The 25,266-nt window shown below is 41.1% G+C and overlaps 1 protein-coding gene across 1 annotated transcript in view; it reads right to left on the reverse strand.

Annotated features, from left to right (window-relative positions):
• alk (ALK receptor tyrosine kinase) overlaps window positions 1-25,266 on the reverse strand; it is a 538,088-nt gene that overhangs the window by 10,487 nt on the left and 502,335 nt on the right. Inside the window, exons 17-26 of the mRNA XM_020621985.1 lie at window positions 21,208-21,375; window positions 20,503-20,601; window positions 17,558-17,713; window positions 16,405-16,518; window positions 13,614-13,800; window positions 12,727-12,817; window positions 12,370-12,434; window positions 12,139-12,268; window positions 11,096-11,193; window positions 7,035-7,127 (exon numbers count right to left, since the gene is read on the reverse strand). Of these exons, the coding sequence (XP_020477641.1) occupies window positions 7,035-7,127; window positions 11,096-11,193; window positions 12,139-12,268; window positions 12,370-12,434; window positions 12,727-12,817; window positions 13,614-13,800; window positions 16,405-16,518; window positions 17,558-17,713; window positions 20,503-20,601; window positions 21,208-21,375 (1,201 nt within the window). The remainder of the gene's footprint in view (window positions 1-7,034; window positions 7,128-11,095; window positions 11,194-12,138; window positions 12,269-12,369; window positions 12,435-12,726; window positions 12,818-13,613; window positions 13,801-16,404; window positions 16,519-17,557; window positions 17,714-20,502; window positions 20,602-21,207; window positions 21,376-25,266) is intronic.

Consider the following 25,266-nt stretch of genomic DNA (forward strand, 5'->3'; position numbering starts at 1 on the left):
CTCCTGCCTGCAGACTCTTCAATCTAGTCGACCTTGGCCTATATGCAGCCTGCAGAGCTCATAAGGATGACTAAGCATTTAGCAGCCTGAGCTAGACATCCCGGCTACACTAAACATCTTCTAGACAACAAATCTCTAGCAAATATCTATCTGACTAGAAATGACCTAACAAGATCCATCGGGACACAATCTGTTTGAACTCCTCCCCTTTGGATGGCGTTACAGATCACTGTGCGCCAAGACAACCAGGCACAAGCACAGTTTCTTCCCCTGAGCCATCACTCTGATTAACACAACCCAGGACAGTATGACTGGACAATAACCCTCAGTGCAATACCTGTAAATATACCTTGTACAGATTATACAGGTCCGTGCCAGAGTCAAATTCCTCGGGTCCAACCCACCTGGCCAATAAAGCTGATTCTTCAGTAGTATTAACACACTCTCTCTTGACTCAGAAACTAGACAAGTAAATGAAGCATCAACTGCTCTGCTGGAGCTGCACATGGCTTCTCAGCAACTGTAATTACAGTGGGCAGCTCCCAGGTGTGAATGTAAAGCAGGATGAGAAAAGAGCATTGTGCTCAGTTGGCATTCCCTGGACAAAGAAAAACTAAAAACTAAAGAGAGAGAACAGAAAAGATAGCAAACACTTCAACAACAGGATGTCGATGAATAAAACAGACACTTGCAGCCTGGATAAAATATGAGACAATAAAGAAAAAAGACTGCAGCCTGGGTGCCATAACTCTTTAGATACAGCATCCAAAGCCTATGGGCTTCAGCTGCATGGCCCACCACATTTTGTCTTTAGTGTAGGGAGGCTGTCAAGCTGATTTCAAGCTTCAAGCTGTTGCTCACCAGGACCCAAACTGCTTGAACTGCTAAAAGCCATAGCTACGAATGCCTTAAAAGTCTAATTACAGTGTGGAAAAGAATTCTTTGATCCCCTGATGATTTTGTAAGTTTGCCCACTTACAAAGAAATGAAGGGTCCATAATTTTTATGGTAGGTTTATTCTAAAGGGTAGAAACAGAATATCAACAAAGAATCCCCAAAAAACACGATAAAAATGTTATAAATTGCATTTCAGTGAGTAAAATAAGTATTTGATCCCCTACCAACCAACAATAATTCTGGCTCCCACAGACTGGGTGTGTCCTCATGTGGTGCCCAAATTAGTCCTGTCAATTTAAGAAGATGCTTCTAACGACATTTCGTTATGTGTATAAAATATACGTGTCCACAGAGTTTCTCTATCTTCCATTCAAACCTCACCACCATGGGCAAGACCAAAGAGCTGTACAAAATTGTAGACCTACACAAGGCTGGAATGAGCTACAAGACCATCAGAAAGAAGCTTGGTGAGAAGGAGACAACTGTTGGAGTAGCTATTCACAAATGGAAGAAATACATAACCATCAGTGGCCCTCGGTCTGGAGCTCCATGCAACATTTCACCTCATGGGGTAAGGATGATCATGAGAAAAGTGAGGGATCAGCCCAGAACAACACGGGAGGAGCTTGTGAATGATCTCACGGCAGTGGGGACCACAGACACCAAACAAACTGTAAGATTTGAGTCTTATAGACTCTGGTTACTTTATAAGCTTCAGTTACTTCTCATACCTTTAGTTCCCTTTAGTTACTTTTCATAACTTTATTTTCCTTGTCTATACATATTACAGCTGTATTGATGATTGTCCAGAACTACTGAGCTTTGGTTATTTTAATGTATTTGTTTCCCTTGCTTATATATCTTACAGCTATAATGAAGCAGCATCTGCTTACTTTGAATGCTGTAACTGTGTAGAGACAGGATGTCTACATATCTTTGTGACCAGACAGCCTATTTACATTTTAGCAAAGCCCTGTTTCAATAAGAATAGGATCAAAAGCTGTTGAATGTTGTACCTCTGTCCAGGGTGGAGCAGCCCAAGAAGATAAAATGCATTGTAAAACATGATTCAGGGTTGAGAGGATGGAACTCCTGCAGGAGCTCTTTCTCTCTAATCCCAGCGCTGTAATGACTTTCCTGTGCTCAGACTTTCAGTAAACTTTCTGTTGATTTTAAACAGTCCTCTCCTGTCTTCACTTCTCATGCTTCCGACAAATGAATTGGGTTATTTTCTAACAAAACCATTGGTAAAACAGTACGCCACCATGGAAATCCTGCAGCACCCACAAGGTCCCACTCCTCAAGAAGGCACATCTACAGGGCTGTCTGAAGTTTGCCAATGAACATCTAAATGATTCAGAGAAGGATTGGGAGAACGTGCTGTGGTCAGAAGAGACCAAAATTGAGCTCTGGCATCAACTTGACTCGCTGTGTTTGGAGGAAGAAAAATGCTGAGTATGACCCTAAGAACACCATCCTTACAGTCAAACACAGAGGTGGGAACATTATGCTTTGGGGCTGTTTCTCTGCTAAAGGTACGGGTCGACTTTGCCGCATTGAGGGGCCAATGGATGGGGCCATGTATTGTAAAATCTTGGATGAGAACCTCCTTCTCTCAGCCAGGACAGTGAAGATGGGTTGAGGATGGCTCTTCTAGCATGACAATGACCCAACTCAGTTTATAACATTTGTATCATGTGCCTTTTTGAGATTTTCTGTCTCTATCCTTTAGAATAAACCTATGATAAAAATTACCCTTCATTTCTTTGTAAGTGGGCAAACCTACAAAATCACCAGGGGATCGAATAATTATTTTCCACACTTTAAATCCAAAAATAATATGCATCTAGTGTCACAAAGCTGAAACAAATGTTACAAGACATTCAGTGTGCACAATGTGGAGCCTTGGCCACTAAAAATAAAATCCTTGAACCTTGTTAGCTGCTCAAACTGACTTGTTTGGCGCGATGATGGTTAGCACAACAGAAGTGTGTTTTAATTCAGGTGAGAATACAAGACAACTGTTTCCCACTGTATAAAATAAAGGCAAATAACAAGAACAGGCACTCATCATTTGGTTTAACTCAGAGCTACAGTACACCTATGATCTAAGATCTTCCAGGGGTGTGGGTGAGTCAGTGGGTGGAGGGGGAAGCAGCATGAATATAGCTGATACGCTCTCAGATAATACTGCTAAAAGGGCAATATATGCTTAGAAAATAATTGTCATAAGAAGTTAGCAATGAGGAAAATTACACCTAATCATTGAGGCAGAGAAAAAAAACTCACTAGTTGAGTCTGTCAGTTTGACAGACTGGCTCAGCACCATTGCAGGGTAGTTGCACCAATCCCCACCCAATGCCTGAATCTATCACCTGGAATAACACGATCAATTCAGTGATGGGAATACATTACCTCCTCTGTTTTTAATCCTGCAATTAGAAAACTGAATCCTGCCATCATCTTCTCTGTGCCTCCCATTACTGTGTATCCTGCTAATTTTCCTGTCTACCCCAAAGATAAAACAGTGTGGGACTGGTCTACATCAAAATATTGAATTCAATCAAACAGCTGTGGCAGTGGGTGGTCGATGGATCCTGTGTTTGTTGTAAAGGCTGGTTCACAGTCGCAATCTCCCACATTCTTTCTTGCAGTACTTTCACAGCAGCTGCCTTGTCTGACGACTGTAGGTGAGACACATCGTTAAAAAAAACATGGCCTGAACACTCATTGTTTGTATACTGCCATCCTGCCTGTTTTCTATCTATTACAAAATGCTGAAATATTTTGGAAAGATAGAGGGATGACAAAATGTACATGTACGTACATCATAAACCCCTTATGAGTGGATTTTTTAAAGTATTGGATTTATGGACATATTTATCACTACTGCTAACAACACCAATGCAGATTGAACAGACTCAAAGCTGAGCTGCACATTAGGGAGGTTTAAATACAGGAAACAGTACAAATGGAGGCATTTTATATGTGTTTTTGCCTCAGCAATTTTGTGTGTGGTAGTGAATCTGAAAGTGAAGGATTAGTATAAGTAAGAGTAAAGAGTAAACAGTGTAGCCTAGTACTTATCTGTTTATTGAGTTGAACCCCTTACTGTTTGTGTGTCTGCATGTGTGTGCACCAGGCTGACATTATTTTAAACAACCTAAAGTCATACTCTTCATCACTGTTAGTAGTCCTGGTGAAATTATGGTCACTTAACATAAAATATTTTCGGAAAGCACATTGGTAGTGGAGGCTATTCACCTTCGGATGATTATGGACTGTTTACCATCACATCACCGGTGTGCAAGCATGAGTGTGAGACTGAGCGAATAAGTTTGTGTGTGAGGGAGAAAGTTCATGTGCATGTCCACCTGTGGCTCTGCTCCCATAATATAAAAAGGTGACATTTAGCCTTGTCCTGACCCCTCACTGTTTCAGCTGTCCCCTGCAATGGCTTCAAAAGGACTCCCATGTCCCTTGTCACATAGTGAGAGGGCCACATCATGAAACCTCACAAATAACACACACACAGCATACTGTAGCAGCATTGTGCCCAAAACAACCTCTCTCTCGACAAAATAACAGTGATGATAAAAAAAAACCCAGTCCCGGCACCACAACTCCAGGCTAAGAGATAAAAACCAAATCACAGTGAGGCACCTGAACAACTGACATCAGTAATTAAATCAAGCGCTCTTAATGCAGTTCCCCAGGGGTATTGTGCAACAGCCTTTTACAGATGCTGTGACAGTGACTTTGCTCCTATGTGACTTTCCACTGGATAATTTGAAAGTGCTGCACTGATACAGCTGGATGTTGTGACACATTTCCCCTGCTCTAATGTCTTCTCAGATGAAGGGCATGGGAGATGTCCCTGCTGGATTGTGCATCCATTTAAATGGTGTTGTGTGAATGAGAGGTAGCTACTGTATATTAAAAGGTTTGAGCTAAGAATAATGAGAGCTCATACTTCACTGAAATAGTTTAATTTCATTATTTTTGGTCTATTTTTGACTGTAATCATGCTTTCTACATAGTCATAAGATGCTGAATACAATATCTTTGCAGAGTTTGCACAGTGTGGCGTGCACTGAATTCATACATCTAATTCAGTACGTTTTCAGGAGCTACACATGCAGTAACAAACTGTTTAGTTTGAAATACCCATACTGTATATTCAGTGGAATCAGTAAACTACACAGCATGCTTCTTATCAGGCTAGTCCCTCATATTTATACCAAGTGACACCAAGGGGAAATAAAGAGATCCTGAGTCCTGCTTCTTCTGGACTGTGCTTATTCACTGCTGCTTAGAGAAACAGTTTGGGATCTGCTCCTGCATTTTGATCTGTCGCATCATGGGGCTAAAGAAATGTCTCTACCTAGAATTTCACTAACATTTGGAGATAGTTTTGGTTTAGGTGAGACTGTTAGGAAAACAGCAGTAATGGGTTTTTGTTCAAGTGGCTTAAGACAACTCACAGTGTGATGATGTCCAGTTATGTACAGTATGTTTGACTGTTGTGAGAGACTGGAGGCTGTTTTCTATCTCACAAGAGTGGTCACCAATATGAGGTGATCTTCTCATAACCTTTACCAAGAAGCATTAGTTGCCTCAACATTAATATACTGTATTGCATAAAGACAAGTAACAGCAGTGTTCCAGGGTGTCTCAGTACCCTATGGCATCACTATTGCAGAGTTAAACATTAGCTAGCAGGCTTTCACTGCCATCTTGAGTCTACAGATGGATGACCTATCACCACTTCCCTCCATTATGCAAACGTGAAGCCAAAATATTGTAAATACAGCGGCTGCCATCTTGGTATTTTGCAACAGGTTTCTGAGAAGTAGCGGCTGAGTAGTTGAGTGATGTATCAGATGCAAAGTTGTCAATTCGTATAACTTATTAAAAACAACCTTACCAGAAAAATGTCAACTTTTACACACATCAGCTTGATAATATCAACCAAAAATAACAGAAATCACCTCCGGGAAAAATTATTTGATTTGTACTTTGAGTTTTTGGTTTAGCTCATGTCCAATCCACCAACATAGAGGTGGCGGGATTTATGATCTATACTGCAACCAGCCTCCAGGGGGCAAATGAGTCATGATGGCTTCACTTCTGGGACCTGTCATGTTGTCCTTCTTTTATACACTTGATGTGTTGGAAGGAAGTGAAAGCCTGCTATTAAGTTATATATACATATTTATGTTGTGTTGATATACAGTTTCTCTGCAATATATTGTTACATATATTGCAGAGAGCTATTTGAAAAGTGATTTGGTTCTGACATGTAGTGATAATATTATGTTGAAATATGACTGTCATGCTCCTGCCTTGGCCGTCATGGCCACAGTGGCATGTTAACTTGAACTTTCTTCACATATTTGTTTTCAAAACATTTTTTCTTTCTCATCTCTCAAGATGGGGTGAGATGGGCCTTTACATAGTCTCTTTGGACCTAATCTGGACTCAGATTCAACTTGACCAAGGTGGTCTTGCCTGCTGTCTTACATGAGTCAGTGATCTCTGTTAGAATTAAATATGCACCAATCAATCAGTGAAGACTGGAAATGGCTGGTTTTCAGTGTGGTCGGCCTTGACCAGTGACTGGCCAATCACTCTGAGATTTCTATTTTGTTCCTCTCAGATTTAAAGGCCCGACAGTGCATGTCATGCATGCAGTGTACAGAGGAGCCTACAGTAACATCCTGGAGAAGGGCAAACTACATCCAAAACTTCTAAAATAGTACACAATGAAGGAATTACTGGTTACACATGAAGTGCATGTATATGTACAGTGTACCCAACCCATGGTTAAAGACAGCAAATACAAACTACACGCTCTTTGAAAAGAAGTGTGCTCAGTAGGACTGATGTAACAGACAATCTTCTGTTTCTATTACCTGTTGCACCTGTTCATATTTGGAGAAGTACAAATACTACAAATATTTTTAGTTGGAGGTTTGTAAAGATGGAAAATGTAAAACTTTATTTTTATTACAATAAAATTTTTGGTAAAGGTTACAAAAATGTCTGTGTATACTGTCAAGTACAGCTCATAGAAAGAACGAGATCGGAATGAGCCCAGAAAGTTGCAATCAGTGCATCTATAGTTAGAATCATACCTGTAGATGTCTCGAGCCATCCCAAAATCTCCGATCTTAGCAATGCGGCCCGGTTCTTTGCAGGTTAGTAGGCAATTTCGAGCTGCAATGTCCCTGAGAGAATAGGAAAAACACATCAAGAATGTCATGCACTTACTGCTTGGACTGAACTGCTTCCACTTAGTGTACAGTCTCAGGATGACGGACACGGACATGGACACGCACACGAGCACACACACACACACACACACACACACACACACAAGCGCGCACCCACTCACAGGAGAGGGAAGGTAGTCAGAACTGAGGGGATTGTACTACCAGAAGGCAACATAGCAGATGTTGAGGACAGCTACAAGTACCTTGGGATCCCGCAGGTAAATGGGAACCATGAAGAGGCCACAAGGAAAGCAGGAACTACCAAGTACCTGCAGAGAGTAAGGCAAGTCCTGAGAGGTCAGCTGAATGGAAAGAAGAAAGTCTGGGCGATTAACAACCACACCCTGCCGGTCATCAGGTACCCCGCTGGCATAATAAGCCGACCAAAGGAGGAGATAGAGGCCACTGACATCAAGACAAGGAAGCTCCTTACAATGCACAGTGGGTTTCACCCCAAGTCCAGCATCCAGAGACTCAATACTAAGGGGAAGGAAGGAGGCCGAGGATTGGTGAGTGTTAGAGCATCTATCCAGGATGAAACAACAAAGATCCATGAATACATCAGGAAGATGGCCCCAAGTTATGATGTGCTTAGTGAATACCTCAGGCAGCAGAAACCAGAGGAACAAGGGAAGAAAGAGCAGTAAGGGTCAATAAAAATGACCACCGTCAAATAGAAGAAGTGGCTGACATCGAAAAATCCTACCAGTGGCTGGACAAAGCTGGTCTGAAAGACAGCACAGAGGCACTGATCCTGGCAGCACAGGAACAAGCTCTAAGTACAAGATCAATAGAAGCTGGGTCTACCATACCAGACAGGACCCCAGGTGTAGGCTGTGCAAAGATGAGACAATCAGCACATAACAGCGGGGTGCAAGATGCTAGCAGGCAGGGCATACATGGAACGCCATAACCAAGTGGCTTGCATAGTGTACAGAAACATCTGTGTTGAGTACAGGCTAGAAGAACCAAAGTCAAAATGGGATACACCTCCAAAGATGGTTGAGAATGACCAAGCTAAGATCCTGTGGGACTTCCAGATACAAACTGACAAACTGGTAATGACCAACCAACCAGACATAGTAGTGGTGGACAAACAGAAGAAGAAGGCTGTAGCGATAGATGTAGCAATCCCAAGCGATAGCAACATCAGGAAGAAGGAACACGAGAAGCTTGAGAAATACCAAGGGTTGAAAGAAGAGCTAGAAAAGATGTGGAAGGTGAAGGCACAAGTGGTCCCCATGGTGATAGGAACATTGGGGGCTGTGACCCCCAAACTGGGAGAGTGGCTCCAACAGATCCCAGGAACAACATCTGAGATCTCTGTCCAGAAGAGTGTAGTGCTAGGAACAGCTAAGATACTGCGCAGGACCCTCAAGCTCCCAGGCCTCTGGTAGAGGACCCAAGCTTGAAGGAAGGAATAAGACCGCTCCAAAGTGGGGGGCGAGTGGGGAATTTTTTTTTTTTATGTACACACACACACACACACACATATATATATATTTTATATATATACTGTATGAGTTAGCTATACTAAACACTGACAAGTCACAGCTTGGCCCATGACTCCTCTCTTCACTGCTTTACCAAAGTTTGTCATATATTTGCATTCTATAAGAGGCTCCATGCGTGAAACTCCTACAGATGCTGCCTATTCAGTAGATCTACCAATTGCCCTGGGCAAGCTGGCAAAGTGTATAGTTTCCTACAGTGTCTTTATGACTCAGCCCACATGGTACATCCAGAGAAAAGATTGAAATGTTCCACAGTGTGCACAGGGAGTGGGTAGGAAGTGAAAATTCATAAAATTCATATTTGCACTGTGCTGGGTTAGTTATTGTTTGAGAAAATACTGTAGTTCACACAGGATGCTCTGCTCCAGTGTGGGTAAAAGGAAACTCACTGTATTCTGTTTCCAAGGCATTGAACTTTAATATTTTAAGTGACATCATGAGCACACTGTTTCTTATCAGACTAAAGACAAGTGAGAACTGGAGCTAATAAATACTCAGAATTTAACATCAAAATAACATCATGTGACACTCTGCTCAAACTAGATCATGAGACAGGGCAATGAAAAACTAGCAGTGATACAAACCACTGAACTAAGCTACACTGTGTTGATATTTGGCCTCCACACTGATTAACATGGATGAGGAATGACACAATGAGGACAAAGTGATAGTCGCAACTAATTTTAACTGAGGGCTCTTTAACAGGGAATACATGATTGCCCCACTTCAATGTGCCACAAGTGATTAGCACTAATCAACTATATTACAGTACTATTTCAAGTCTGATATTAAATAATTTTGTATGAAATAAAAACAATGTGTCTAGGGCATCCATCTGTTTTTTACTGTGCTCGAGTCCAATTTAGAATGAAGCAGTTAAATGACTGTCAGTAAACTGAGTTATCAAACCAGCTCCAGAGAATTTTCTAAATTGCAGTATCACCCCACAGAACGACCAATTCAAAAAGAAGGTGGGAAACGGTCTATTTAGAGTCATTCTGCTTTTTCAGTAAGACTGAACAATGTCTATCGTAGCATGACTAGTGCACACACACTTTCACAGAATCCTTTCTCATGAGGTGCTGTAGCTAAATCCAACTAGTCCTTGTTTAATGGCTTGGAAGAATTCATGCAAATGATTTGCATTTGCTCGTAGGCAAGGATGAGCTCTGAGATGCAGCAGTGGCTGTCACAGACTGCTCACTAAGGGCTTCAGGGAAGGACACAGTGCTATTGTACATGCAGCGCAGGGATGTGAAGGCAGGCTGTTATTAAAATGATGTTAACTGGCCTCATACTGTAGACCTTATTTACAGCCAGCTTAAACTGCCTAAAGAGCCATCTGACTGCAGCACTTACAGGACGGTCCGTGTTGTTATTCTACTGTAACACCTGCGGTTGTATTCAGCTAGCAGGCTCTCCTCAGCACAGTGCTGCTTCTCAGGGGATTACAATTTCCAGTCTGTTGTAAATAAAATAAACACTAATATAACACATTATACTGACCATCCCAAAAAAGAAATACAACAGAAACACACAAAAGCCATTTTTATGATGGCACCAACCTTGTGATTTAAGCTGCTGGAGCACACAACCGCTCACCTTCCAACCCAGTCATTCATGAGAAAAATCTGCATTTTGCAGCTACAGTGCTTCACCTGCCCTTTACTCAACCCTGAATAAACACAGCTCCATAAAACGTAAAATAAGCCTCAAGGACATTGTTAGGGTGAATTTTAATATAGGTCTGAAGACAGAACAGCAGGCTGGACTGTATAGGAGCTCATGAGCCTCCAGAGAAGAGTCATTCATTAATTAGGTAGACTGATGGGACTTTACTGTGCCACGCTGGGGCAAGCAAGGTTTAATAGGCTTGGCTAACACTGACCAGTTCCTATGAAGTTAAAGACAGGCATGAAGGAAGGAAGGATGTGCCTTAATTGTCTTGATGTGACTGACCATGTAGGAGCAGTTTTGAGCTTTTATCACGTTGACTTGTACTTGATATGGACAGCTTCAAGAAAAGGCTTTTAAAATTCACATCTTCTTGTTCAACTGCCATGAATATGGATATAGAGGGGGCACTGCTGACGTCTGTCTTGGACACAGACTGTGAAAAGGCAAGCCGGTCACTCATCTGGCTGCTCTGATGCTAAACTCATCACTTGTCCTTTCTGCTATCATACAGAAGGTAAAAGGCATGCAGAATCCATATGTTATGGTTGGATGGGCACAGCCAGCTCACAATTCTGAGTATAACTCAGCAGATGAATGTTTCTTTTGCATATGTCAGGTTGCATATTTGACAGCGACCCCCCCTTAATCTTGTGCTTTAGGTGTTTATGCATACACATGTGGTTTTTGCATACAGTATGCATATTCAAAATGTGCACTCCTCTGGTGAAGTACCTGTGAATAAACTGGTTCTCCTCCAGATACTGGCAGCCCTTGGCAATGTCTCTGGCTACATTGAGAAGGTCCACGATGGTCAGGCTAGACGGATGCTCCTGATCCAAGAGATAAGAGAGAAGATCAAAAGCTTTAGGAAACATGATGTGGCATTCACTGGTTTCTGTTTCCCAAGTTTATTCTTGTGTAGGAATGAACTCCACACCTGCTGTACAAGTCCTGAACAGACAGAATAAACTGCCTTTCTTCACAGGGGAAACACACTCATTTGAATTAAGCACAATAGGGGTTTCATCTCAATAAATGTGGCCTTTGAATGTGATACTAAAATGTATTTCATTGAAAATATACAGTATATAACAACTTAATGCTCATTATATTGTGTTCACCATATCATCATCTTGTCTTGCCATTTTATTGAGAGGTATTTTAGATTTTAGTATTTTTATTGGTATATTTCATCACGGCATCTTATACATTTCAGTAGTTAAGTCGGAAGGAAAGCAGGAACATTCTCTGGCTCCGACAGCTGCCTCAGTTCTCTGTCCACTATCACATCATGTATTGTACTACTACTGTAATATTCTCTACTCTAACGTCTCACTGACTCACATATCAGTCATGCACCGCTTTGCTTTAGTAAGATGCTTTGTAGCATGTAACTTCAAGGAGCCTGAACTTCCTCTCCTCCATGCTGCTCTGATGACTCAATATTGGCAGATGTACTATTAACATTTTTGAATTGTTTAGGGTCCCCTAATGTGACTACTGGCTCAGCTGAACTTGTCATGTTTTAGTTAGCTGATTTCTGACAGCAAGCATAAGAGAGATCAGTGAATCCCATGTGCAGCTTTGTATAAACAAGGCTCACAGAGAAATTCAGGACACAGATACAAACATGTTCTGGCTTGTAAAGAAAACATGACTACATGTTTGAAAATCTGTCTGATCTAACATGGATCATATGATGTCCCACACTAAGGTGGTTAAAAAAATGAAATGTAATGATGGGCACTTGAGTGTGATATGGTGGTGTGGCTCACCAGTCGGGGTCTGGTCTCCCTCAGGAAGGTCTTGAGGTCTCCTCCTGCCATCAGCTCCAAAAGAATGAACCTGGGCATAGCCTGCAGACTGACTCCTATACAACGCACAATGTTTTGGTGGCTGAACTTGCTGCAGGGACAGAAATACAGCAAGGAAATATGCATCAGAAATGGCTTTGTTGGCACCATATGACAGGTATAATTGTTTTTAATCATCTAAGTGACTTTTACCTGATGATTAGAGCCTCCATGAGGAAATCCAACTCATCTTGCTCAGAGCAAACCTCAGGAAGGGTCTATTTTAATGAGAAATAAAATCTCAGTGCATGAGTGGCTATACATTTTTTAAACAGGCGTTATTATAATTTGTATGTAAGGCTTAGTGAAAAGAGGTGAGTCAGTATTTGTGCTACAAAGTCTTGAACTGTACAAGAGATATGCAAAATGTAACAGAGAAAAACTGCTTATGTTCAACTCCATGATCTCCTATCCTGAGAAAGGGATTCTGGGTACAAACGTGGAGGATGTGTAATTAGCTTAGAAGCCCCTCTGGGTGTGATTTGTTTCTGAGACTAGTTAAGAATTCACCTTGACTGCCACCTGCAGTGGACTTGGTTCACCTGGTATCCCCACTGCCAGCCCTTCATACACTTCACCAAAAGCGCCATGACCCAGACCCCTGGAGACACAAATGCATGCATTATTTACAGTGGCATTCATATTTTAGGCATTAAGATGAAACCTTCACTTAATCAAGATAAGGTTTAAGCTGAGATTTCTAGGCTAAAGGCACAGGAAGCAACTTGAGGCAAATCCTGTATGTCCTAAATGTACTCAGATTGTTTACGTAAGTGAAAGTAGCAATACCACAGTGTAAAAATACTCTGTTACAAGTCCTGCATTCAAAATGTTACTTAAGTAAAAGTAAAAAAGTATTAGCAGAAAATATACTTTAAGTACCAAAAGTAAAGGTACTCAGGAATTATATTGTGTTCTTGTATTTTTATTTGCTTACCTCACTTGCTGCTTTAAAGTGCCTTAGATTTGTGATTTTACTGCCTATTTAGATTTGTGTTATTGCTCATCTACCTTATATTTCACTTGTATTGTGTGGCATTCATGTGGACGGCAAAGTAAGAATTTCATTTTACAGGGAAACACGTTTCCTAACTGTGCATATGACAAATAAACACTTTGACCTTTGATAAGAACTGAAAAGGTCCTGCAAGAGTCATTTCCCAGCCACTGGGATTACCACAGTACACTTTACACTTTAATATTTCAGGTCTTATTTAAACTGCTACTTCTGCTTAAGCAGTATGTGCCTGCGTATTTTTATTACGACAGAGACCTACATCATTTGTCATGCTTGTTCAGATACTGTTATACGTGCATCAGTATTTCATCACAGGTGTAATCCATCCTGCATGCCATGGTAACGGGACTGTTGCCGTGTGGGATCCTGAATATTTTACCTGGTGAGGGAGATATTACGCCGTGGCACTTCCTTCAGGTCATTGACTGATGCCGTCTTGCCGCCGAAGCAGTAGTTGGGGTTGTAGTCGGTCATGATGGTGGAGGCCCGCAGCTTACTGAGTTTGCAGTCTGGACTCTGCAGCTCCAGCTGAATAGACTGCAGCTCTGTGTGTTTACGCCTGTACACTGGGGAGATGAAAATAAAAGAGCCGTTTCATTCCACTACTGAGATATTCACATAAAAAAAAGCAAAAACCTTGAACCCCCTCTCCTTGTAGAAAAATACTGCTGGCAGCCAAAGCACACAGAGTGGAAAGATGTTACAGTTATTATTTCTCTAAAGACCTGTTGGTTGTACAACAGCAGGTTTTATGAAATTTAAGTCTTTGAAATATTGATTTCTTTTTATCTGATGACCGATCTGTTATTCTCAAATATTCAGAGATATCATATTTTAGAATGAAACACTCAGCATTTAAATCTGTCAAATCCAAGTTAAAACACAATCCTAAGTACAATGCATATGCAAACAGTAACAACCTAGACAACCTTGTTTGTTCATACTGCCAATAAAGGCACTACATGTAGAGTGACCCACAGAATGGGGCACACACAGTGCCAGAAGCCTCAACCTGGGCTGTGAACACATTAGTCACAGGGGCAATTGTATGAGTGTGTGTATATATTTATGTGTACAGGCTTACTTGTTAGTAGGGGAGTTATTTATTTACCAAGTGGTGTGTAATGTATGAGTGCTGTCAGCTGTGTGTGCAAGAGTGTTAGTGTCTGGATGGCTGTTGGTCTGCAAGTGTGAGCGTGAGCGTGGGCGTATGTGTAGGAGATGATGGCTCAATGAATGCCTATGCCCGGTGGTAATAGTGTGAAAGCAGGCAGGCAGATGGAAGTCTGAGCTGGCTGCGAGGCTCACTTCTTACACTGACAACGACCTGCTGAGAGGGAGCAGGACAGACCCTGGAGGATTGTGTGTGTGTGAAAGAGAGTGAGAGAACATGTGCCTACTGTGCAAACAGAAGACATTGTTTGTGTATACCTCTTAGACATTTAGTGGCAGTCTGGCTCTTTACTGTTGTTTACTGCTTTGGTAATCATTGCTGTTGCTGCTGGATACCTGCATTTCCCTTGGGATCAATAAAGTATCTATCTATCTATCTATCTGTTGGTAACAACTAGTTCAACTTTTCCATGTTCTTGGTCATCATCATTTTTGTTGAGGCATTATATTTGAATATCTGACTGTAATGTTATCACAATATTATATAACAACGATATTATACATAATAGTAATAATAATATATCATATTATTACAAATGCACTAAACTACTGTGACTATAAAGAAGGGAGTAGTTAATGAGTGAACAACAAAGTGATTTCAGACATATGAATTCTTTTTTCTTGTTCAGCTAATTAACTTATTTAAACTCTGCTTTAGGCCTACATCAAAATTAGTAAAGCAATTTAAACATATTTTACAGCTGAATAGGTCAGAATTAAGAACAGATGAAATGTTTGTTTCCTATAGTAGTTACTATAGTGTAATATCAATAGAGAGAAGATGTCAGTATACATCTAAACCCTGTCCAAACCTTCTGCAGGAAGCTCTGGACAGGGTTTAGACAGATACTCATTAAAGCTACTCCACCTAATTTCTTTTCAGAGGGTCTTGTGAGACTCAGAACAAACTGACAATATAAGCTGCTCCTAACTATACAACCATCACGTCCTGTTTCCTAGCAACAATAGAAAATACAGATGCCTGGTCGAGACAAACTGTATAAAATGCAAGTCTGAAGCTTGTGTTAGTTGACTAATAAATGTATCTGTCCAGTATAATGCTCTGGTTACTGCTAATGTCACACAGCACTAATGCTACTCAAAGCTCAAATTACTTTGAAATTTAATGCAATTCCAATGTAAATTCAGGCCCATGTAGGTGGCAAATGTTACAAAAATAAACACATTAGCTAATGCATCCAAAAGGAAGCCACCTCATTTGAATCAAATTGGATCTCTTGGCTGCTTTTAACACCCTCCATCTCAAAAAGCCAAACTGATACCCTGGTTTTTGCTCTTTCTTTGTTCCGCCCTCACTGTGCAAAAGAACATAACTTCTACAGCCTGGCAGGCTGGCTGTTTGGAATGGCTATGCACAGTCTGAAAAACAGTACTGATAACTGTTGCTAGGTGGCAGGCCAGCAAGCTACAAAGCATATTCTGAAAACAGTTTATAGAAGGTGGAATAACAAAAGAGTGCCATGGAGGGGGGTAGTATAGAGGAGAGACGTCGTGTCCTGTCCCAATTTCACTTGATTTATCAGACGATGGAAAATATGAGTTAATGCACCTTTAACCTCAGAATTATCATCAGCATTGAAATAAGTTTTCAACTAACAGTAGCATTTTAGAGGTGGCTCACCTGCAAAATGTGACTGAAACAGATGCAGAACAAGACTTTGCACTCCTTGCTTCCTTCTGCTACAGGAACTGGAAGTAACTGTGATTGTTCTATATTTTGCTTAGTGGGTCACTTATTCACAATGGGACAATTTTGACAGCTGTCATTCCAAACATTAGATTTATAGCTACCTTGCATTCAAAATATCTGGACAGTTGAACAGATGTATGGTTTTGAAAATTGCTGATTTAAAAAAAACCCACTTGTGCCATGATTATGTATATACTAATACAAACTATTTTCATCCCAAAAAATTCAATTCAAATCTAGTGTCTTAGCACCACAGAGCTACTGACTGATGTGTGATGATACTCACTTATCATGACCCCAGACACAGCCAGCAGCAGGGCAGCAATGAGGGCCGAGGTGCCCACAGACAGACCCAGCGCCAAGTGGGAGAGAGACGGCTGTGGAGGCAGCTTGAAGACCTCTGCAAGACAAGGGGAAACAAAAGTGTTGCACAGTTGTTTTCTTCCCCAGAGGAATATTAACATTCACTCTGCCACTCTGATCCTCAACTTAATTAATGATGCGAAAGCGATGACACAACAGAGCTTAGCAGCAGTGACAGTTGGTGCATGTCAATTCCTTTTCAGCAGCGAGGGGAAATCTCATTTCACTTGTCTAAGCTGAGGAGCTGCACAATGAGAGGCCATTCTGCGAGTGTGACCTTTTATGACCTAGCATCATAGGGTTATCTGCTGCTTCTCATTACTGACAGATTTGCACGTCACAGGACAAGGAGATGCTTACAATATTATTGAGGTGGTAACAGCTCTGTTATTGTGCTTCAAATTACAAAGTGAGATTCCATAATATGAATTGCATTCATATTTTCAAACCATAATTGAAGAGGCAATTCTTGGTCCACAGGGGTCTGTCAACATTCTTTTGCTAGAGTTTAACCCAAGAAGAAGACATGGCAACTTGTGTGAAAGCTGATTTTTAGTCAAGGTTGACTTGGCCTAACGGGCAGAGCCAACTTATCTTACATAATTTACTGTACCACAGGCTCATTTAGCCCGTTATAAAATGCATTCTAAAACTATTGTATAACGTCATTACACGAGTGTCCAGGTGAAACCTTATATCCTAAATCCTTGACAAGATAACGTGCTTTTATCTGACTGTAGCAGAGGTAAATCACAGAACAGGGCTCACCATAGGGTGAAACACCACCTTATAATGCCAGAGGAGAATTCAGTTCCATTAACAGGCTAGTTTATCCAGCGGATTGCTTATTATTAGGAATGATTAAGGAACTATTAAAATACACTTCCTCAGATAAAGATTGAATAAAGCACAGAGCCTCCCAGGCTTAATTACTTTTGTACACAAATTCATTATCTATTCAGTTTACTACAGGTGCAATTATATTCAGCTTAACATTTGTATGTTAGGATTCATTTTACATATTTGTGTGGAACAGAGAGAAATAGACAGCAGCACTAAAATACTGTATGTCAGACCTGTAGCATTGATGCAGGACACCCGATCTGGTCCCAGGATGAGGTCATCATCGCAGTAGCACACAACGCTGTCCTTGGTCTCGTGGCATTCACCGCTCTCACAGTGGCTGCAGTTCTGCACCGGACTGATGATCACCTCACCATCCCCCTCCATGCCTTCACACACACATGCACACACACACACAGGAAGGGGGGTGGGGGCAGACCAGATGTTTCCAGAATAGACAGGGTTTGATTAGACATTTCCAGGATGCCTCATGTTAAAGTGAGCAAACGTTCAATAACACTGTGTAACTATACTATACTCAATATAGTATTAAGTGATCCAAATGAAAAAATGCATGTGGATGACTTTTCTAGGTTTTACTCTCCCCACCATCATCACCCTGTGTGGTGTACACAGTTACAACATATGTAATACAAGATAATAATAACAATAATAACAATGACAATAAAGCTCTCCCCATTTGGTGTTTCATTTAAGAATTGACTCCTGAGGTCTGGAAAAGTCTGATTATCGGATTTGCTCATGATGAGTGTGTTGCTAAATACACACAGAGTGCAGTCAAGAACAAAATCGGCTTTTCGGTGACTGATCTTCAGTTTATCTGTTAAATCAGAGACAAAGATGGAATGCCATTCAAACCATTTATACAGGTATTTGGTGCTGCTGTGGTCTTGGAGAGCCTGGGTTCATGGACAACAGACGCATTGCCACAGCACATCTTCGTAATATGCTTGTCTTTGGCTGTGCTTCTGTTTCCTCACCAGTATGAATCCATTTCATGAGCAAAAGCTAATCCAAACTATAAAAGATGAATCAACCTGTAGCTGTTCATCACTGATTCTGACAGTACAGTAGATGTGCTAATCAGTGAAACTGTCTGTCTATTGACAACATCCTTTATTTTATTTAGGTCTAAAATATACCCTCTTAATATCTTAATTGTAAACCACAGCAAACAGGGACAAATCAGCCTAATGTGAATTAGTTATGGGCTATGAAAGCTTGTACTGTTTAGCAAGCAAAGCAAATGCACTCATCTGCAGAATCTATCAACTTTATAAGTACAAATACATAAACCTAATGTAGAAACAGCTCCAAGGTTTTGAAGGAAGAATACAAATGTCTCGAGTGGATATGTCAACTGCATACTAATATGTAGGTGTGAAAATCTATGTGTGGATCTTTAGTCACAGCTGTGTTGGGTCCTCCTTCATGCTACCTCCCAATTGGAGTGAAGCTCCTCTGCTGAATAGGACATTCTGTCTGCACTCCTTACTTTTGCTTAATGATACAATTATACTATATGCATCATGCAAAACTTTCTCAACTATCAAAACCAGACAAGAATCCATATTCAGGGTCAATTTCCTGCCATTCAGCTTCTTGAATAATGGTCTGCTTAGATCTTTGTCATGCATTTTCTATTTCATACAGATGGATCAAGTGTGATTGGTTGAAGCTCTCCTCACCTCTAATAACCCTAATGCAGTATATGCATGTTTTCTCTAGTGCCTACTATCATCATTGACTGGCTGAGTCACCTGATCTCAATCAGACTAAGCTGCACCGCACTTGCTGAAAAGCAGACTAATGGCCTGGAAAGACCAGCACCAAGGAAGCTATAGGACAAAGTATCTGCTGATGTCTATGGGTTGACTGCAAAGCTGCAAAAGATTTTCCACAAAATATTAACCATGATCATTTTGACTTCATGTGTAGCTCTGTCCAAGTGCTTTTAAAACTCGAAACTTTGGGCACTAGGTGGATGTTTCAGTCAGGTTTTGGCCCTGATCCTGATCAGAGTCCCTTAATATTGGGTATCTGTTAATACAATGTCCAGTATGATCCAGAGTAGTACGCTCCAAAGTCTGCAACACACACAGACACAGTGCCTGTAGAGATGGAGAGGAGGAGCTGGTCTCAACCTGCCAATGTAAAACAAATTTTATACATTTCATAGTTAATTACATTCAACTGCTGTATGAAATCAGCATTTATTTTAAGTTTTTTAAACATACTTTTACAAGTTCCGGGGTGAGAAGGGACTGTATTTAGCATTTACAATCCTCTTATTAACATATGCTGTGAAAACAGCTAAAATTGTGAATCTGATTAAATATCCTTATGTAATTAACAACACAAACCAGTGATGCAAAAGTGTTAACCAGCTGGGCCCACATAAGAGTGAGGATAATGTGTGATTTGACAGATAAAAATTCTGTGAAAAAATCTCTTATTCACAGCTGAGATTCATTCTGAAGTCTTTCTCCTCCAGAGGAAATGAAGTCAGGTCAGTGATACAGTGTGATGAGGACTGTGATTGTTGAAAGAGGCACTGCACCACAACATCCCTCCTATTGAATCTCAATGGAGAGATCTGTGTGCGTACTATATCTGAACTGAAGGCAGCTTTAAAAAGCACTCCAGTGTCTATTTCCCATTTCCCCCTTTTTGCTCCTTCTCTATAGAGCTCAGTGAAGAGGGAATCTTAGATGATTTATGGATGTTCAACAAGCTTATCACCTCAGCTGAAATTTCAGACAGTGTTTTTAATACCTGGCAAGTTCAAATGTACAAGAAGCACAGAGCAGAGGTAGATCAACAGGTTTACACAAGATGATATTGACCAGCTCCTCCTCTGAACCTGGAGGCATGCTAATCAATAAAATAATCTGCTGTGTAGTCTTTGGTTGGAATGAAACACGGTCCACTCTCCACAACTCTCCACATGTGCTGCGCATTTTAATAAAATCCTTTTTGATGTCACAGAGTGACAACAAAAACTAATTTAAAATATAAACAACAAACAGTTTTTCTCCTTCTGTGAAGTACAAACACATTAAGTCTCACCTACATACAGTAAAATGTGTCAAATGCAATTTGCTGCCTGCTGACTAGTTTCTATTTTTAAAAACAGCCTAGAGTCCTGTCACATTACCTTTCAGAGGATAAAGGAAGGGTTCACCCTCTGGACCAATGAAGGATGTGCCATCATCACCATCTTGTTTGGGGTTGTTATCTATGGAGGTGTTGCCACCTAGAAACAAGGAAGGCAACCACAACACCTGACAAAACCTCAGTGCCATAAGTACACAAATGAACACATGGTATGTTCAATGGGACATACATAAAAACATTTCAGAGCTCATTTCATACAACATCCAGACAGATACACTGGGATTAGAATGTCCGTCCACATAGCTGCAATCCCTGTCAGCCAGATTCTGATTGTCTGATTGTTCTGAATTTCCATGCGTATTTATATAATTAACACTTTTCTTTCTTTTTTTCCCCAATGCATTGCATTGCAGATTAATAATTACAGTTACTTGCATTATGCTTAGCACCCTATCTGCTTTAGTGTTATTTACATTTCTTATTATGTAGATTTGTGTGTTTTCTTGCACTGCCCATTGCTGTAAAACCCAGTTGTCATGTCAGTTGATTGACTGAGTAGAGGGAGGACACATGCAGCCATTTGAAGGATTCACCCTGATCCTTGATCTGTACAAACTCAAATTCAGTAGAGATCATATATGGCACTATAAGATGTACAATTTGGTCATGTCTGACAGACATTTTATTTATTATTGATTTATTCTGTGGACATCTCCGAAAAACCTTGGAAATCTTCTGGACTAACCTCTGTAGCCTCCGCCGCCGCCCCCCGACATACACCCTCCTCCGCCGCCCCCAAAGCCGCCGCGGGTCTGCCAGAACTTTTGACAGGCCTGCCCTCCCTGGCCCCCCAGCACCAATGGTCGGCCACCCTGAATGACAGGGACACTGTCATTCCAACCTCCACCGCCACCTGTCACCAAACACACATTTGATATTATGTGAAGTAATGTGCTGTGTTGTGAATCACTGTGTGTGTGACAGAGGGGAACTAAGAGAGGGAGTCAGTCACTGGAAAAAAGGCACTAAACTGCAGAAATTCATGTGGCATGTCTATGAACACACACATGCGCGCACACACACACACCAAGTATCAAGTATAATCAGGCCATCAGTGACTACAAGCCTGGTAACTCCACCCCAACAACCACACGTCTCCTTTTTCAATGAGCTAAATGATAAATGGCTTCTATACTCGCTTCGACCGGGACAACAAGGAGACAGCTATCAAGTCCAGACCCTCTACAGACCACCGACCGCTCACACTCACCTCCACTGATATGTATGTTGCACTGAACACATGCAAGGCTGCTGGCCCTGACAGCATTACTGGATGCGTGCTCGGGGCATGTGCTGGACAGCTTGCTGGCAACATTATGGATATCTTTAACCTGTCCCTTGCCCAAGCAGTTGTGGCGACATGCTTCAAAACTACCTCCATTGTGTCATTGCCGAAACATTCCACCCTGACGTGCCTGAATAACAACCGCCCTGTAGCACTCACACCCATCATCATGAAGTGCTTCGAGTGCCTGGTCCTGGCACACCTGATGACCTGTTTCCCACCAACACTGGAGCCCCACCAATTTGCCTACCGAAGGAATAGGAGTAAGGAGGATACAGTCTCCATAGGACTGCACTCTGTACTCAGACATCTGGACAATAACAATACTTACATAAGAATGCTGTTCGTGGACTTCAGCTCAGCGTTTAACATGGTCATCCCCTCCAAGTTAACGACCAAACTTGGAAACCTGGGCAACAGCACCTCCCTCTGCAACTGGATTCTAGACTTTCTGACCAACAGGCCTCAGCATGTTAGGTCAGACAACACCTGCTCCTCCACCATTATCCTCAACACCGGCGTACCACAGGGTTGTGTGCTGAGCCCATTCCTCTACTCCCTTTTCAACCACGACTGCAGGCCTGTGCATGGCTCCATCACCATCATCACGTTTGCAGACGACACCATGGTGATCAGCCTCATTAGTGACAATGACGAGTCATCCTACCAGGAGGAGGTACAGCACCTGGCTGTATGGTGCACTGATAATAACTTTCTCCTTAACACCAACAAGACCAAGGAGCTCATTGTGGACTACAGGAGGGAGAAAGAAGGCACACACAATTCCATCCATATTAACAGGATGGTTGCTGAACGTGTTCCCAGCTTCAACTTCCTGGGGACCCACATCTCTGAGGATCTGTCCTGCAGCCTGGTTAAGAAGGCTCACCAGCACCTCTTCTTCCTGAGGACACTGAAGAAGAACCACCTGTCTTCAGTCATCCTGGTGAACTCCCACTGTGTCATCGAGAGCATCCTGACCAGCTGTATCACAGTCTGGTATGGAAACTGCTCTGTCTCCGACTGCAAGGCATTGCAGCGAGTGGTGAAAGCTGCCCAACGCATCACAGGGACTCCACTTCCAGCCATTGAGGGTGTCCACAGGGAACCCCCACTGCCTTCTTCTAAACCACTACACACACCTCACCCCTTTTCATCTCTCCTCCCGGAACTAATGCAATAAACCTCTGTTACCTGTAACACTGAAGTGATCTGTTAATTTGAGCATACTCTACTCACAGTAGTGTATTCACAGAGCAGTATCACTGCTCATTTGAGTGTATGTGCTCGTTTGCACACTGTTCATATGCAGATACTGTATATTTTTCTTTATCTTTGTATTATTTACATCCATTGAAATGTTCACTCATGGGAATCCATAGTCTATTGTGTATCGTACATACTGTATCTTACTATAAATATCAATTGTACATATCTATCAGTAAATTAGTTCTGACTGTACATACTGTAGAACTGCGCACTCTTCACTGCTGTTATTGCACTTCTGGTTAGATGCTAAACTGCATTTTTGTTGCCTTGTACTTGTACATGGGTAATGACAGTAAAGTTGAATCTAATCTAATCTAATCTAATCTAATCTAATCTAATCTAATCTAATCTAATCTAATCTAATATAATCTAATCTAATCTAATCACACACAGTGTGAGCGCACAATAATCACCTATTAGTGATAACAACATGAGCTAGAGCAAAAGCCACAAAAACATAAAAATCCCTTGAATTTGGAGGACAGAAACAGGAGATGATGTCTTTCAAAACCAAGAACTATTGTATAGTTTGTGGGTTAATTAAATTGATCCAGCTTTATTCATCAGAATTTCCCTCTGATGACATTCAAAAGTAAATTTTTTTTCAAAGGCTGGACATTTCTAACATGTAACGTGTAACCTACTGCAGTTGGATCAGTTGATATATTTTCAAGTTAGAAATTTTGTTAAAAGTAATAGTGCTAATTTTCCACTGAGTTCACCTGCTTCTGGTATTGGCAATCTCCTCTCTGTACTAGACCTGCCAAAGGGTCAGGTTTCATATATATGAATGGCAGAAACAGTAATTGTTCTGGAGTCCAGAAAATCAGAGAACGTTTGGGAGCAGGAACTAGGCAAGCCCTTTTCAGACTCCTGATGGTGTGATGCTTTAGAAACAGTCAATTCCTCATCCTCATGTACTAGGTTGGGCCTAATACAGTTTAAAATACCCCATGGAGCCCATCTGGGCAAAGCTAGTTTGGCACAGACTTATCCTGATGTTACTGATAACTGTGACAAATGCTGTTAATCCCCATATCATCTTACTCACATATACTGGACTTGTCCCAAACTTATAAGATTCTGGAAATCATTTTTAGCATATTATAAAAAGTGCTCAATAGAAATATTATCCACTCACCTGAAATTTCAATTTGTGGTATCCCACTTGTAAATAATAGCTATATACAGGCTAATGTGATTAAGGCTGCAGCTCTAATCGCTCGCAGGAGAGTACTGCTACGCTAGAAATCACAAACATATCTTCTATCCTATCCTCCGATCTTTCATAAGATTAGAAAAAAATTATACATGGGGTGAGGAGATCATCGGATAAACGTTACCCTCACTGGGTATATAGCAATCTTATTTTGTTCAAACTTTATCACCAGAAGAGACTAAAATGTATGAATCTGCCCAAATCTGTTGCATAATTTTTTCTATATTTATTTATGTATTTTGTAATTGTTTGGTCTATATTTTGTGGTGTCCCTTATAGAGTTTTGTGACAATTATTTGCCCATATAGTGCTGGTCTGCAGCAGTTATTGGAGATTTGCTTTCAAAATGGACTGGAACATGATATGAACTAAAATGCTTTAAAGAGTAATGTCCTCCCTACTTCTTACAATCATGTGAGAAGTAGGGAGAAGAGGAAATTGGTGTTTCCAGATTTCTTCCTGGTGGATACTCCCCTGAAGAACTGTATCAATATAAAATATTTGGGACACTATATCAGACATGACCTGTTTGACAATAGGGACATTTTGCTCACTATTGGTTAAAATTTCTCTGCTCACAGCCTTCTGCACCCCTCTGTATGCTGGTCACCTGTGGCAATGCTACAGGAGGGGCAGCATGCAGAGGTTTATGGTGGCTTATAATGATGGTTTGAGGATATTCCTGAAGATTCTGATGTATTGTACTTCCAGTGAAATGTTTGTGGATGCTAATGTACCTACTTGTATGGCTCCTTTGTGTAACTGGATGTTTAGATTTATGTCCAGACTTAGTGGCTTGTTGAATGGCATTATTTTGGCCTATCCATCTATACATCTACAGTATCTATCTGGATTGTGGAGTAAGTGACTATATTTTATGTGATTTAAATGCAATGTTGTTGGTCTTTTTCATATGTATATATTTGTTTTAATATAGACCATTTTTCCTTTAGTGTCTAGAATAAAGTTTG

Source organism: Monopterus albus, unplaced genomic scaffold (genome assembly GCF_001952655.1).
Source record: "Monopterus albus unplaced genomic scaffold, M_albus_1.0 scaffold270.1, whole genome shotgun sequence".
NCBI lineage: Eukaryota > Metazoa > Chordata > Actinopteri > Synbranchiformes > Synbranchidae > Monopterus > Monopterus albus.